Consider the following 17712-nt stretch of genomic DNA (forward strand, 5'->3'; position numbering starts at 1 on the left):
TGATGATTGAAAGAAAGCTCTTTTCTTGGTTGATTTTATATATAACAATGTAGATTTTATAAATTTGTTATCCAACTAAAAAATGTTTATTTAACTGTCTTTGGTTTCAAATAGCCTCGTTGGCCAGCACATAGAAAATGTGTCATCTTCACATGGCAAAGGAAAGATAACAAAATCGGAATTTGAATCAAAAGTTTCAGCAAGCAAACAGGGTGGCGGTGATACAAAATCTGCATTGAATGCATCAGATAATTTAAAAAGTGAGGTATGTATATGACATGTACCATCTTCTGCCTTTTTACATAGTGCACCAGATTTTAGCTAATCTTGTGGTAATTTGCTAACTGTATTTGCTGTAAAAGCAGGGAGATTAATTAATGATGTATGTGGACCCAAAGTAAATTGTGCTTCCTGAGAGCAAGTGGTCACTTGCAGGATGCTGTTTATATGAAGTGAATTAAAGTAAGAGCCCTCTTTGGTAATTAAATGCTTTTCTGCCACCATCAACTGTTTAATGCCAGAAGCCAGTTAGTCCTTATTTAATCAGTTTCTTAAAGAGCTATAGAGAAGTTATGGCTTTTGAATTTTATACCTTCAGAGTGTGAGTTAAATCACTAACACCTGGTTAAATTTAGGCTTTTCAAGCAGAATTATAAGGGATATTTTACCTTTCATTATTTCTATCCAAGATACAACTAAATTTGCCTATTTTCAGAGTGTGGTTCTTACAATAAAGACAGAGCTCATCCCAGCAAACCAGTTTTTTTTTTTTTTTAAGATTTTTATTTATTCCTCCCCCTTCCCTCCATTGTCTGCTTTCTGTGTTCATTTGCCATGTGTTCTTCTGTGTCTGCTTGTATTCTCATTAGGAGTCTCCGGGAACTGATCCTGGGACCTTCCAGAGTGGGAGAGAGGTAATCATTCTTTTGCACCACCTCAGCTCCCTGGTCTGCTGTGTCTCTTATTATCTCTCCTATGTGTCTCTTTTTGTTGCATCACCTTGCTGCGTCAGCTCTTCTTGTTGGCCAGCACTCCTGCACAGGGTGGTACTCCTGTGCAGTGTGGCACTACTGCATAGGGTGGCCCTCCGTGTGGGCCAGCACTCCACGTGGGCCAGCTTGCCTTCACCAGGAGGCCCTGGGTATTGAACCCTGGACGCTCCTAAATGATAGATGGGAGCCCAATTCCTTGAGCCATGTCTGCTTCCCGCAAACCAGTTTTATTTTCTTTTTTTCTTCTGAGTTCTTTGATTTCATGTAGAGGCCATGAATTTCCTGAAGAACGATTGATGCAACAGTTTTAGGCTCTCTTTAGGAAAGAAATAACTAAGAAAAAGATATGGAGACCACTCCGTGAACTTAATAACAAAACAAGTGGGATCAGATGGTAGTTCCAAGTGATAAAAACCACATCCACATTTGTTCCTTTTTAATGTGGGCCTTCTTTAGTTTTCTGCCTGCTAAAAAATACCATATAATGGGTTGGCTTAACTACAGGAATTTATTGGCTTATGGTTTCAGAGACTAGGAGAGGTTCGAGCATCAGCAAGGTGGTATTTTCTCTCTGAAGATTGTGGTGTTCTGGGGCTGGCTGACAGTGATCTTTAGTCCTTGTCTTCTCTGGCACATGGAAACGCATGTGGCAATATCTTCTTTCTTTTGCGTGTTCTGTTGATTTCAGTGTTCGGTTGTTCCTCGTGGTTTCTTTCTTCTGTGTCCAGTTTCCTTTGCTTATTATAAGGACTTTAGCCATATTGGATTAAGGCCTTTTCTCATTCAGTTTGGGCACAACTCTGCCATTTCAAAGTTCCTATTTATAAATGGGTTCATACCCACAGGACCAGAAATTGGGGCTAGAACATGTCTTTTGTAGGGGACTTGATCCAATCCCCAATAGGTCTGCTATTCTTCACTTTCTCTTTCAATGTTTTCAGTGAATCTGAACTCAAAATTAACCATGCTTCATTCTGGAGACTAGCACTATCATTGGACCAGGTGTTTCTATGAAGCTTCTTATAATCATAGGAGCTCAGCATTACATAACTGACATCTTTAAGGAACTAATTTTCTCAGTGAAACCAAGTCAAGAATATGTTATTAAAGTTCACTTGTCAAATACTACAGCCATAAACATATTAGACGAACATTAAAATACATTTTTTAGGGCTATTTAAGTATCAAATGTAAAGTGCAAGCATGGTGGCCAGCTGTCCTAGATTTGCTTGTTTTCCTTAATATTAGCAAACTGAAACCAATGCTTATTACCCAAGAGACTTAATATGTTTATGAGTCTGTGTTAATAAGCAAAAGAGCAGAACTTTTACGATATTACCTCCTAAGTATATTAGTATCTCAGAAAAATTGTCAAGCAATAATAATTATGAGTAATACCAGTGTATGCTACCCAGTTCAGGCTAATTCTGTCGGTTCAGTTTGTATGAGTGGGAGAGAGTTTGCTTTTTCGATGCAGGCAGATCTCAGTACTATCCCTGTTATCTCAAAGACCTATAAGATCCTGAGTTTGTTTCCTGTATAGATAGTACTTTACAAAGTAATTTTATTGTATTGGTCACTTCTCTTGTTGTTGAGATGTTAGTAATTATTTTGCCTGAACCTCAAATTTACCTATCTTTTCTTACTTTATGTGGCCATTCTTTTAGTATTTGAATTTTACTCATTAAGTATCTCAGCTAAATTAATTTTTATATGTTTCTTATTTTCTCATATTTACATTAGTTTTTTAATCTCACTTAAATTTTAAACTAAAAAGATAGGGGTAAGGGAGGGGATGTAGCTCAAGTGGTTATGCACCTGCTTTCTGTGTAGGAGGTCCTGGGTTCGATCTCAGTACATCCTAAAAACAACAAATAAACCAAAAAGGAAAAAAACAGTTCTCATTGAGGAGCAGATGTAGCTCAGTGGTTGGGCACCTCCTTCCCATGTATGAGGTCCTGGGTCCAATCTATGGTACCTCCTAAAAAAAAAAGTTAGTATGGTACTCCTACTTTAATCTTTATTTTCTGCTATGTATTTTTTAAAATAGCCACATATATTTACTAAGTTACCTGACTTATTTAGCTTGTTCTGCAAAACACTCATGTATGGAAGTCATATGGAGGACACACAAATCTTCTTAAAGGGAGGTTTGAGAATGGTTCTTCTTCCATTTAAGAAAAAATATAGTTCCAGAAGTTACGGATATCCATGCCTTCATGTAGCAAATGTATACTAAATGAGACTTGTACCATTTATCAGAGTTAGCTGTCTAAATAGATTTTGTATGATTCTCAAGGCACTGTTAATATGTTATATGTTGTTTTAGGATACAGAAATGATTAATAGGGTGAACATTTGTATAATTAGCTTAAGGGAAAAAAATCACAGGTTGAATTGTGTGCCTTTTTCCTTTTACATTTCTTCTCTCCAGATATATAAACACTAATTTGGTGTTTTTTCATTTTAAAGCATGTTTTTTTAACTTTTCCAAATATATTTAAAAGCATAAACAATACTTATTATTTATCTTTCATATTTTGAAGCAGTTTAAAAATGGCATCGTTATTGCCTTGGGTATTATTTTCTTCAAAATTGTTTTTGTGATTTGCCCATTCATTTTTTTGTTGTTGTTCTTTTTACTTTGTTATATTCTGCACTACCACAATTTTTCTGTTCTTCAATTAATAGATTTTAGGTTTTTCGTAATTTTTTGTTTATTACAAAGATGCTGCAATTCTTAGGCACATGTGTGCATTTTCACTGACATTTGTACATAGGAATAGAATTGTTGGGTCATAGGGTATATACTTATTATTGCCAAATTTAAAACTCTTCAGCAGCCTAATAGATTTCCCATGGCTCAACAGATATCACACTTGGACTCACACTTATACCTCCATCAAGTGTAATTTATATGGTATCTCTATGGGTTTATTTGCATTCCCTGATTATTACTGAGATTGAGTATTTTATATTCTCTTTGCTGAATAAATTGTTCATGTTATTTGTTTCCAACCCTTTATTGATTTTTAGGCACTCTCTATAGTTGATAATAACCCTTGTAACTTTGTACCTTATTGTTTCATGTGGTTTATATCTTCTGATATGTTTAATTTACTTATTCTAATCTAGATAATATATTAGCTTTTTGAAAAATGATACTGCATTTTGTTAAATCCTTTTCTACCCTTAGTGGTAAATGTTTAAAAATTTTTTTCTTATGAAGTTTTGCTTTTCACATTTAGGTTTCTAAATCCGCTTAAAAAAATGTATGCATGTGGTACTGCTTGTTAAGGAGTTATGACAACAATATAGTATATCTACAATTAGCTTCCTTTAATATATGCATTATTTTAACTTAGCTTTTAAAGTGAATGTACTTCAATTATAGTATTTTTAAATTTGTATGCTTTGTATATGAGTAATTGTTTGCTAAGGATACAATACAGGGTCTTTTACAACCTACTCTTACATTGCTGACATCTGAAGTAATGCAACTTGTGGTACGGTACTTAGGTAGAAAGTTTGAATTTTTTCACCTAAGTAAACCAAAACATTTCTTTTATTTTTTTCTCCTAAAATTGTGTCTGTCATATGTTATAAAAATTAAGAGTTTTAATTTGAGAGAAGCATTTGTATTCACTTTTGTAATTTATTAATCTATATTATTTGAAAGTTGAAATCTGTTCATTTTGCCATTTCTTTCAGAGTTCTGATTATTCTAAACCAGGAGAAATTGATCCTATATCTGTTGCAAGTCCTAAAGATCCAGAAGATATACCAACATTTGATGAATGGAAAAAGAAAGTTATGGAAGTAGAAAAGGAAAAGAGTAAGCAAGCACTGGACTCTTTGGTTTTGTTTTTATTTTAATTTTATTTTTATTTAAAGAAGTAGTTTAAATATGCTTTTCTCTTTTTAATTGGTGAAATAAAATAAAACTTTAAAAAGTTTTAAAGATGAAACTTACCAAGTTGCTGTTAATTACCCATAGGTAGTTTATCTGTGTACAGTTGTCTATAATTATATGCAGTTTTAATCTGAATTAAAATGCATTCTTAAAAATTATTACATAGGATAAAATAAGATGAAGAAGGCAGAGCAGTGATTTAGGCATGGAAGGTTCTGAGTCAGAATAACCTGCTGCCTTTAAATTGTCACTTCAGACTTGGATTTCTTACCTCTAGCTTACTCTTACAATCTACTGCATATAGAGATGGACTCTAAAATATTACATTTTCTTTTTGTTTTTGTATAATAAGTCTCAAGACGTAAGAATTCTTAATATTGGGGTTACAGATAGGAAGGTAGCATTCATTCTTAATATAATAAAAGATATATATAAGAAACTTTGATTCTTGTGGGCAAACTTCATTTTGTGAGTTATGCTACTTAGATATAAATTAAGTGATGTTGATGTTTGTAGTATTTTAAATTATTGAGCTGAAATAGTTTGAAGTTTTTTAGGGATTTTAAAAATATTCTCTTGAGCATTAAAAGCTGTTCACTAGAAGTCAGCCTCTTTGTTGTTTTTGACATCATTGTGTTGCTGGAAGTATTTACATTCATAATTACCTTATAAATATGTTTATAATAAGGTTTATCTGCAGGTCAGTCAATGCATCTATCTTCTAATGGGGGTCAACATGCCACCAAGAAGGTCCAAAAAAATCGAAACAATTATGCCTCAGTAGAATGTGGTGCCAAAATTTTGGCAGCTAATCCAGAAGCCAAGGTACTTAAGTATAAAATTCTTCTATACATACAGGAAACTAATGATTATTAAATATGGATGGTAGTTTGCTGGGAGCTATATATTAACATATACTCTTTTCCTATTTCACTGATAAATGAAGGATCAGGCCTTTGAAGGCATATTCATTTATGAATTCTTTATTAGTTATGTTGATTGATAACATTTTTTAACTTTGAACCTCTATGAAAATTTTAAATATCTAAAACAAAGTTATTTTTCCTTTATATGAAGAGATACTGAATTTAAAAATTTTTTAAAAGGCCAATTTAATGCCGTAGCCATGACTGTTGAATTTTAGTCACTTTTATGTTTTTTTTCCCCCAAATGAATGTTGCACAGTCTTAGGTATATTTAAAGATCTAAATAAGTAAAACTCCTAGAATGCTTTAGAGTTAAATTTAAAAAAATTTTTTCTAAATAACTTTCCTTCCCTCATTTCCCGCCTTCCTCATTTTTAAATAGAGTACATCTGCTATTCTTATAGAAAATATGGATCTTTATATGTTGAACCCTTGCAGCACTAAAATTTGGTAAGTAATATAGAATTTTAAAAAGCACATTCTGCATATGTACATAATATGTTAAGCTTCTTTTTTTTTTTTCATTAAAAAAATTTGTTGAAGTGTATCACTCACACATAAGCATACATAAACAATAAGTGTATGGTAATAGTTGTGAACTTACAAAACAAACATACATAGCATCATACAGGACTCTCATAACTCATCCCACCACCAATACCTTGCCTTATTTTCAAACATTTTAAACTAATAATTAAGGAACATTATCAAAATATTACTACTAACCAAAGTATTTTTCCTCAACCCACCCTATTATTATTATTATCTTTATATCATTTATACATGAACATACATAAACAATAAGTATATAGTAAAAATTGTGGGCTTACAAAGCAAACATGCATAACATTGTACAGGGGTCCCATACATCAACCCTCTACCAACACCTTGCATTGTCATGAGACATTTGTTATAGACTATGAAAGAATATTGTCAAAATCTTACTATTAGCTATCTTACATTTGGTGTATTTTTCCCTTAACCCACCCTATTATTTTTTAAATGTATTTTTTATGACAGAAGTTGTAAACTTATAAGACAGTCATGCTCATGTGCAGATTTCCCAAACAACATCCATCTATCAACACACCACACTGGTGGAACATTTGTTACACATAAAATAGTATCATCTGATTGTTATCATGTTCATAGCGTACATTCTCCATACTGCCCCATTATCAGCACAGTACATCTTTGGCATAGATGCAAAGCATATTACATTATTACTGCTAAGCACAGTCCATAGGTCACTCCAGTTCTTCACATTCCCACCACCCTGCAGTAGTGATGTACCTTTGCTCTAGTTCACAAAGGACACTCTTGCATCTGTACCATGAACCACAATTCTCATCCACCTCTTGGTTTACTGTGCTGTTCATTTCCTTGATTATTCTCTAGCATTCTGTCAGTTGGCATTTACATCCCTAGACTACCATTTTCGGCCACATTCCCATTTATAAACTAGCTGTTACTCACTATTTGTTACCATCCACTCTTTACATTCCTACACTTTTACATTAAAGCTAATTAAAATGTTGGCATATGTTAAACATTTGTAGTCCATCTCAGTCCCCCTCTTATCTCCTTTAAGAATCTACCACCTACCACCAGAGCCTGAAGATATTTTCCTACAATTTTCTTTTAGAGCTTTATGGTTCTTGCTTTTATATTTAGGTTTTTGATCTATTTTGAGTTAATTTTTGGATAAGGTATGAGATAGGGGTTGTCTTTCCTTCTTTTGGCTATGGATGTCCAATTCTTTCAGCACCATTTGTTGAATGGACTGTTCTGCTGTGTGGGTTTGACAGGATAGACAAAAATTACTTGACCATACATGTGAGGGCTGCTTCTGAACCATAAATTTGGTTCCGTAGATCTATGTGTTTGTCTTTATGCCAGTACCATGCTATTTTTATCACAATAGCTAGATAATATAAAGTCTGGAGATGAGGGTTTGCTTTGCCTTTTTAAGATGTTTCTGACTATTTAGGACCTTACCCTTCCAAATTTGATAATTGTGTTTTCAATTTAAAAAAAAATGCTTGTGGAGTTTTTATTGGGATTGCATTGAATCTGTATATCAGTTTGAGTAGAATTGATGTCTTTATGATATTTAGTCTTCCAGTCCATAAGCATGGACTGTTCTTCCAGTTATTTAGTCCTTTTTAAATTTCATTTAACACTGAATGGAAGTTTTCTGAATACAGGTGCTTTACATTGTTGTTTAAGTTTATTCCTATTTGGGTTTTATCTGTCATATTTTATTTTCCCCACTCTTTTGACACTTTTGGTTACTTTTACTGATATAATCTTCATTTCTAGACTGTTTTCCAGGCTTTAGTACACCCTTTAGCATTTCCTGAAAATCTGGTCTCTTGGTTAGAAATTCTCTCAGTTTCTGTTTATCTGTGAATATTTTAATCTCGCCCTCATTTTTGAAAGACAGTCTTGCCGGATAGAAGTTTCTTGGCTGGAAGTTTTTCTCTTATAGTATCTTAAATATACCACTGCTTTTTTACCTCCATGGTTTTTGGTGAGAAATCAGCACTTAATTTTATTGGGAATCCATTATATGTTTTCCATTGCTTTTCTCTTGCTGTTCTTAGAATTCTCTCTTGGTCTTAGGCATTTGATATTCTGATTAGTATGTGTCTCGGAGTTGGTCTATTTGGATTTTTCAGATGGGAGTACATTGTGCTTCTTGGACATGGATATCTGTGTCCTTCAATAGGGTTGGGGAATTTTCTAGCATTATTTCCTCAGATATTCCTTCTGCCCCTTTTCTCCTTCTGGGACACCCATGACATATGCTTGTACATCTTTTGCTGTCTTTAAGTTCCCTGAGACTTTGTTCAATTTTTTCCATTCTTCATCTGTTCTTTTGTATCTTCACTTTCAGAAGTCATTTCTTCAAGCTCACCAATCCTGTCTTCTGCCTCCTCAAATCTGCTAGTATATGATTCCAATGTTCTTTTAATTTCATTTATTGTGCCTTTCATTCCCATAAGATCTGCTATAGTTCTATGTATGCATGTATACTTTAAAATTCTTCTTTATGCTCATCCATGTTTCCTTTTTTTTATTCCCTTTTCCCCCCATGGCTTTTTTGTGTGTGTTGTCTGCTCTTTATGTCCATTTGGTGTGCAGTCGTTGGTGTATTTATTTTATTTCTCCTCCCCCCTTGTGGCTTGCTTGCTGTCTCCTGTCTGCTCTGTGTCCATTCGCTGTGCGCTGTTCTGTGTTTTTGCTTGTCTCCCTTTTTTGTTGTGTCACCTTGCTGAGTTGGCTCTCCATGGTGCCTGTGGGCCAGGTGGTGCTCTGTGGTGCCTGCTGCCCGGGAGGTGCTCCATGGCGCTTGTGGGCAAGCGAGACTGCCTTCACAAGGAGGCCCCAGGACGTGAACCCAGGGGCTCCCATATGATAGATGGGGAGCCCAACTGATTGAGCCACAGCTACTTGCCTCATGTCTTCTTAATATCCTTAATCTCTTTAGCCATCTCATTGAATTTATTAAGGAGATTTGTTTGAACATCTGTGATTAGTTGTCTCAACTCCTTTATGTCATCTGGAGGCTTATCTTGCTCCTTTAACTGGGCCATATCTTACTGTTTCTTGTTGTGGATTGCAGTTTTTTGTTGGTGTCTTAGCATCTGGCTTACTAGAGTATTTAATCTGGGTTCAGTTTTTCTCTTTAGTTTAGGGCTTCCTGTCCTTTCTCACTTGCTGGTTGTGCAGTAGGAGCCAAGGATGTAGTTGGTGCTGTAAGCTGTGGAGACTCAAGCTGCCCTCATTGCCCCAGGGACACATGAAGCATCTCCCAATTTTCTCCTTTGCCAGCGGTAGGACATAGTCACAGCTGTGTGAAATAATCCAAGTAGTGTAGGCTTAGACTGTAGTTACCCAGAGAGTCTGATGAAGTTTCATGCCCCTTTTTCCCCTGCCTGGGGCAGGGAAGGAGCTGTAGGTGTGTGCAGCAATCTATGCAGTGTGGGACCAAGATGACCGCAGTTGCCCCAGTAGACCTCTGGAGTATTCAGTCTGTGCCAGCCAAAGGTACCCGCAGTTACCTGGATAGGCTGGTGTAGGGCCCACCATCCTCCTCCTTGTCAGAAGTGGGGCTGAAGCCTAGTCTAGGGCTGCAGGCTGATCTGGGTGAAAGAAACGGGTTCCTACCGTCACTGTGATTTTTGGTCCTGGCTTCCCCTCAGGCTGGGGGTGAAGTGAAAATGGCAGCTACCGGCCTCTTTCCGACTTGGACAGATTCACACCCTAGGTGTTCCTAGGGTTATAACTTAGCCAGCTGAGTCTACTAATCAATAGCCTAAATCCATGGCCAACTGTCTCCTACTCCTCTATTTTTGGGAAATGAAATTTCCAGTTCCAGCCACAGAATAGCTCCTGGGACAGCTTGCACTGCCAAAGTAGGACAATCACCAGCTTCCGTGGCTTGGTTGGTAATTTCCCAGAGAGACTAGCACAGGTCCCCAGAACTTCCCATCTCTGAGGAGTGGGGCTGGGGCTTAGGCTAGACCTGCCATCTGATCTGGATGGAAAGAAGTTGGTCCCTACCCTACCACCACTTTGATTTTCAGTCCTCCCCACTTCCCCTTGTGCCAGGCACGGAGTTAAGATGGCAGCTGCCGACCTCTTTCTGACTTGGACAGGCTCAAACTTTAGCTTTTCTCAGGGTTATACTTAAGCCCGCTGAATTTGCTCATTAGTAGATGAAGTTTGTGCCCAACCGTCTCTTCTTCCCCCTTTTTTAGGAAGTGGAGCTTTGAATTTCAGCCACAGACCAGCGTCTGAGGCGGCTTGTGCCTCCAGTGGAGGATGGGCCCCAGCCTCCGTGGTGTGGAGCGCTCTACTTAGGAATCTTTTCTGCAGATGGGCAGTCTCCTCCATCCATTCCTTGAAGAATGTGGCAGGATGCTCTTCTGGGTCTCCTGGAGCCCCCAAACAGGTGCATCAGCTAGCTCCAGATAGCTCTGGGTGTTTACTAACCCCTCTTTAGCAGGAGCTGACTCCAGGAGCTCCTTCCTCTGCTGCCATCTTGCTCATAGTTCTGTTAAGCTTTTATATTATATGTTATATTGATTTATTAATATCATTTAATAAGCATTTATGAATGATTGATATCTGTACTATGGTTTCATACATATCTTAGGTTGTAGGATACACAATTAAATACATATATTTTAAGGAGATGACAGAAAAAACAAACAATGACAGATCTCATTAAACAACTATGAAATAGTATAGAAAGTGCTGTTGAGAGAATATTACTGAAACAGAGATGGCATGTACAATGTGAGAGGGAATTAGAGAGGGCTTTCCATAAGAGATAATTCCTGAGCTGGTTTTTTAGGATTCATAGGAAGTGTCAAATGAGGGGGACAAAGATATTCAGAAACTGTAAGAATAAGAGGACAGCTCTGAAAAGAACCCAGAGCAGCTATAAATAGAAGCACTGTAACTCGAAGTAGTTCTTCTAGTCAACAAAAGTGAAGGTACAGTTAGAGTAGTGGCAGAAGATAAAGCTGGAGAATTAGTTCACCAATAATCAGTTCATCTGCTACTGTGTAAACAGAAAAAAATTTGAACTTTTTAGACTGTGGAGAGTAGCATATGTTTTAAGAAAGGAAGTAGCATGATCTCAACTGGCATTTAAGAAGGCTTGTCCTCAAAAGACTATATAGTAGGAAGCAGGGAACCAGTTCGGAACCTATTGGCATAGCCCAGGTAAGAAATGGGGGTTTTAATTAAGGCATTGGTAATTAGGATATAGAGGAGAGGGATATATTTGAGAGAGATTTGTAGCTGATAAAATTGACAACTCTTGGTTAAGTGGTTGGATGTGAAATAGAGGGAGGCATCTAGGAAACCTATATTTTGGCTTTTACTGGGTCTGTGTTTCCACCATTAACTAAGGCTATAGAAAAAGGAACGGATTTATAGGGGGAAATAATGTCTGATATGCCAGCAGTTTTATTAGATGACTTAATCTCATTGCTCTAAAGAAGCTATTTAAAAAGAATTGAGATAAACTACTGTCATATTGATTTACTAAAATATATTTTACTTTAAGAAACATTTTTTAAAATCTTAAATGTTTAGTCTTTTTTACTTCTGGCCTTTACTTCTTTTGGAAATGTATACATTTAGTTTTGACTTGAAAGATAACATCAGGCAATTATTTAAGGGTATGGTGGGATAATTTTAAAAACTTTATTTTTGTTTAAGGCATTTGGTCTGTAAATTGAATTTGAGAATATGATTATTTATGGGATCGTAATCAAAATGTTATCTTTTTTTTTTTTATTTTTTTTAATTTTTTTTAATTTTTTTTTATTGACTTTGTAATAATATTACATTAAAAATATATATGTGAGGTCCCATTCAACCCCACCCCCCCACCCCCCCTCTCCCCCCACCCCCAACAACACTCGTTCCCATCATCATGACACATCCATTGGATTTGGTAAGTACATCTTTGGGCACCTCTGCACCTCATATAAAATGTTATCTTTGAGTTTATGCTTTTACTTGTAAAAGCCAGTATAAGCAGTGACAACTCAAGTTTTCATGCTACAAAATTGTGTATTTCAAGCAAAGACAACCTGGGATGAAGTTATTTGAAACAATAATTTTGCTTTGTTCTGGTTTACAGAATAAGTGACCATAGCTACCATTTATATTTTAGTGTTTCTGGCAAGCAGGATGTATTTGTTTATGTTCTTACTGTAGATTTTAATTTCCAATTAAGTATTAGGGTTCTGTAGGGAAACAGAACCAATAGGAGATATCTATAAATATTATGAGATTTTTAAAGATTGTTTCATGCAACTGTAAGGATGCACCAGTCCAAACTCTGTAGGGCAGGCTGCAAGCCAGGAACTCCTATGAAGATTCTTCATTAATTCCCTAGGAGAAGCTGGCTTGCTGAAGTAGAGATGAAAATTCTCTCTCTTCTGATGCTGAAATCATCACTTCTTTTAAGGCCTTCAGTTGATTGAATGAGATGTCTCTCATTGCTGAAGGCAATCTCCTCAGTTGATTGTAGATACAGTCAACTTTCTAATAATTTAAGTCCCCAAAATGTCCTCACAGTAACAATTAGACCAGTGCTTGCTTGACCAAACTATTGGACACCATTACCTGGCTAAGTTGACACATGAGCCTAACCATCACAGTTAATGTATGCATTTTTCATTGTGTGATTAAAGATCCTCAGTACACTTTTAACTGATTTTACTTTGTTAAAGTAGGTTGACCTACCTAAGGTATATGAGATCACTAAGTCTCATAACTCTTAATATATGCTAGATCAAGTTTATATACTTCAGAAGTATTGAATATTCTTGTCTCTCTGGTTTTTCTTCTAAATTTAGAATCATCCTATCAAGTTCCTTTAAAAATCATCATTCTGGCATTTTTATTGGAGTTGTGAGGAATTTCCACATGAATTTTGGGATAATTGACGTTTTAGGATGTTTGATTCTTCCTGTCCATTCATTCATTTATTTGATGTTTTCTAAGAACCTGTTATGTGATGCTGTTAGTGCTGGAATACCATTGCTTCACAGGATAGATGAATATACCTGCTGCTTTAGAGCTTCAATCCTCTAAAGGGTCATTAGAAATACTTTTTAAAAATTATTATTAGAAAAGTGAGCTTACAAAACAATCAAACATAATATATAGAATTCCCATACATCACCTCACCACCAAAACCTTGCATTGTTGTGGAACATTTGTTACAAATTATGGAAAAACATCGCCAAAATATTACTGCTGCTGATGGTCTGTACGTTACATTTGGTGCATTTTTCCATAAACCACCCTATCGTTAACACCATGTATTAGTATTGTACATTTGTTATAGCTCATGAGAGAACATTCACAGTCCTTCATCCACCATATGGTTTACCTTGTTATAAAGTCCCATGCCTTGTACTGTCCATCCAAAGTGTACATGACACTGAGCCTATTTTCATGTCTATTTGCTGTTCAGCTTTTCCTTTCCTCAAAAATACTTGTCTAGTCTTGTTTTCTTTTGAGATATTTGTCTTTTTCTTAATTTTCCAGTAGAACTTACCATATGACTTAGTTTATCTTGTAGACAGTTTAATAGTTATCTTGTATAACTTGAGATAGGACAAGGGCATTTAAGTTAAATATGTTGCACATATTTTCTCCAGTTTGTGGATTGTCCCCTCAGTTTGTCTTTTGATGAATAGAAACTGTTGCGTTCTAATGTAGTTCAATTTGTCTGTCTTGTGGGAGCTTTTTCTTTTTTAATGTAGAACATCTCTTGCGGCCCTGAGGTCATAAAGATATCTTACATTTTCTCTAAAATCTAAAAAAATTTATACTTCACATTTAGGTTTTTGATTCCTTTTGAATTGCTTTTATGTGGTGTGAAGGAGGAATTCATTCCCCCCTCTTTTTACATGTTTAGATAATCATTTATTCAGTAGTTTATACGTTCCCTTGTGACTTACAATGCTGCCTTTATCATAAAGTTTCCTTCCATGCATGAGTTTGTTTTCATACTCTGTTCCTGTCCATTGGTCAATTTATCATTATCTGCAGTAAAACCATACTTTCATTAGCTTTATTAATCTTACTATCTAGTGGAGCACATTTTTGCAACTTGTTTTTCTTCAGGACTGGCTTGGTGTTCTTCTAACTTTACTTTTTCTTAGGAATTTTAGAGTCTATTCTTTTGAGTTCTCCAGATTTCATGTTGGGATTTTGATCGAATTGTATTGAATCTTTAGATGACTTTCAGATATTGTTTTCTTATTCATAAGTAGGGGTATTTATTTAGGTTGTCTTCAGTGTCTTTCAATAAAGCTTTATTTTTAAAAAAGAGTTCCTAAAGTTGAAAAATTTATCCCTTGGCAGCTCATTTTTTAAAATAATTGCTATTGTAAATATAATACTAATACATTTAAAAATTACATTTTGATCATTTCCTGTATCTAGAGATGCAGTTATTTTTGTACACCTTAAAAAGTACCTCCCTTTTTATATTCTTTTGTTAATTCTTATCATTTGTAAGTTGATTTTTTTGGGATTTCCATGTAGAGAATTATAACTTCAATACATAATTTTTACTTTTAAAAAATTTTTCTCCTTACTAATCCTTTACTTTTTTTTGTCGTAACATATTGGCTAGGTTCTTGAGAAAATTGTTGAATAGAAACAATGACTAGTCAATCTCATCTTTTTCCTTGTTTGAGAAGACAGTTCATCTAACCTTGTATCATTAAATGTGATGTATGGTGTAAATACATTGTAACTCTCCATTGTTAGATTAAGAAAGTTCCCTTTTCCTGGTTTGTATCAAATGCTTTTTTGTGTGCGCATCTCTGATCATTTGACTTTTTCTCAATTTATTAATATGAAGAATTTTATAGATTATCAAAAGATAAATCATTCTTGAATACAAACTTGGTGGTGATCTTTTTTATTTGGTTTGCTCAGGTTTTGTTTAGGATTATTAGTGAGTTTGATCTGTAAGTTCCTTTCTTTTGTGTCTGTTTCTTGTTGAGTTTTTGTTTTGTTTTGTAGTATAATATAAGGTTATATTATTCCTATACAGTGAGTGTAAGTGTTTATGTTGGATGTGTATATGTAAGATTAGAAATATATTTACTAAATTATATATACCTGTAAAGCCATTTGGGCGTGTGGGAAAATATTAATTTAAATTATAGTAAGTGTGCAATTTTTAAAATAATATATTCAAAAGATTCAAGCCAAAAATTATTTAAAAGAAGGGAGGAAAGTTTCAGTGAGAAATTTTCCTCCCATTTCTGTCTTTATCTTCCTATCCAATGTTAAGTTTTAGATGTCATTTCACTTCCTTTATGCAAATACTAGCAAATACAAATATACATTTATAGCATAACAAAGACCTTGGCTAATCTATGTCCTCAGTTCCATATTTGGTGGATTCCAAAGGTCCTCTAAATTTTTGGAAATTTTCCTGAGAGGACTGTGTTTTGTTATTCATATACTTAACTAGATGACTCAGAGTGGGGCCAGTTTCATCCATAGTTTTAGAATGTTTTGAGGGACCAGCCACACCAGAAAGACCAACCATGTGGTTAGGGGATTGGGGCTTTGAGGTATGTCATATCAGTGTGGTGGATGTTGATTCCATCAATCATTCCTACATCATGAAACCCTATATAAAATCCTGGACACTGGAAACTCTGGTGGGATTCCATGATAATATACATTAATGTGGCAGGAGGGTCTCTCCATGTGGAGAGAACACAGAAGCTTACATTTGAGACCCTCCCAAACCTTGCACTACATATCTTTTCTTTTGGCTTCTGATTTATATTCTTTCACTATGATAGAACTGTAATCATAAGCATGATGCTTTCTGTGAGTTTGTGAGTCATCCTAGTGAACTCTTGGACCCTTGGTGGGAACCCCTGATTTTGGAGCCATTTGGTTGGAAGTGGACATGTCCCTGGAAACCCCTAGACTTCGAACTGGTGTCTGTGTGAGGGGCATCTCCTTAACCTGTGGATCTGGCCTACCTTTGGATAGTTGGAGTTAGAACTGAGATGCATCGTACCTGATGATTGAAGTTACGGTAGCATTTGCATTTAGTGTCAGAAGTTGTTGAACTTCATGTAAGATTCTTATCGCCTGCTGTTCACAGAATTAGTATATTATGAATGATGTCCTTTACTTTAAATTACGTTTTAACTTACAATAACTTGTCTATCTTTCCATTTCATTCATAGAGAGCCTCCTCATTCTTTTTTTTTCTTTTTTGTTCAACCCACCACCACTGCCTTGCATTGTTGAGACGTTTGGTACAAATTATGAATGAATATCGTCAAGATCTTACTACTAACTATAGTCTGTGTCTTATATTTGGGGTGTTTTTTCCTCCAACCCACTCTATTATTTTTTTAAAACATTTTTATGACAAATTGTGACCTTATAAAACGTTTATGCTTATGTGCAGAATTCCCATACAACACCCCTCCATCAACTTACCATACCGTGGTGGAACATTTATTACAAATTGCGAGATAATATCAGACTGTTATCATTAACCATGGTCCATAGTATACATTTGGCACATTTTTCCCATACTCCCCCATTATCAATGCATTACATCTGTTTATTTTAAGATTTATTTTTTTATTCCCCTCCCCCCTGTTGTCTGCTCTCTGTGTCCATTCGCTCTGTGCTCTTCTGTGCCCACTTCTATTCTTGTCAGTGGCTTGGGAATCTATGTCTCTTTTTTGTTGCGTTATCTTGCTGCATCAGCTCTCTGTGAGTGCGGCACCACTCCTGGGCTGTACTTTTTTTCGCACTGTTGGCTCTCCTTATGGGGTGCACTCCTTGCGTGTGGGGCTCCCTTATGCCGGGGACACCCCTGTGTAGCACGGAACTCCTTGTGCACACCAGCACTGTGCGTGGGCCAGCTCCACATGGTTCAAGGAGGTCCTGGGTTTGAACCGCGGACCTCCCATGTGGTAGGTGGACGTTCTATCCGTTGAGCCTAGTCCAGTTCTCTCAATACATCTTTAGCATAGATGCATGAATATTGCTGTTAACCACAATCCATAGGGCACTCCAGTTGAATTTTTCCTATGTTTCTCCACATTCCCACCACCCTGCACTAGTGACATACATCTGCTGTAGCTCACAAGGGACACTTGCATCTGTACCATCAACCAGGATTCTCATTTACTTCTGGATTTGCTGTTTTATTTAGTCCCTAGATTATTCTCTAGCTTTCTTTCAGTTGACAGTTACATCCCTAGACTACCCTTTCTAGCCCAATTCCCATTATAAACAAGCTGTTATTCACTGTAATTTGTTACCATCAACTCTATACATC

At 35.8% G+C, this 17712-nt stretch overlaps 1 protein-coding gene across 6 annotated transcripts in view; it reads left to right on the forward strand.

The window, feature by feature from the left end:
* SUCO (SUN domain containing ossification factor) overlaps positions 1-17712 on the forward strand; it is an 89511-nt gene that overhangs the window by 28201 nt on the left and 43598 nt on the right. For 3 of the 6 annotated variants that reach the window (XR_011645499.1, XM_058310141.2, XM_058310143.2), the window contains exons 6-9: positions 115-265; positions 4704-4827; positions 5594-5730; positions 6214-6281. Coding sequence is in view for 4 of the 6 variants with exons in the window: in XM_058310141.2 (XP_058166124.1) it covers positions 115-265; positions 4704-4827; positions 5594-5730; positions 6214-6281 (480 nt within the window). In the remaining 2 variants the exon portion in view is untranslated. The remainder of the gene's footprint in view (positions 1-114; positions 266-4703; positions 4828-5593; positions 5731-6213; positions 6282-17712) is intronic. The other 3 variants (XR_011645500.1, XM_058310142.2, XM_058310144.2) reach the window with 1 other exon arrangement.

The sequence above is a fragment of the Dasypus novemcinctus genome, chromosome 13, assembly GCF_030445035.2.
Source record: "Dasypus novemcinctus isolate mDasNov1 chromosome 13, mDasNov1.1.hap2, whole genome shotgun sequence".
Taxonomy (NCBI): Eukaryota; Metazoa; Chordata; class Mammalia; order Cingulata; family Dasypodidae; genus Dasypus; species Dasypus novemcinctus.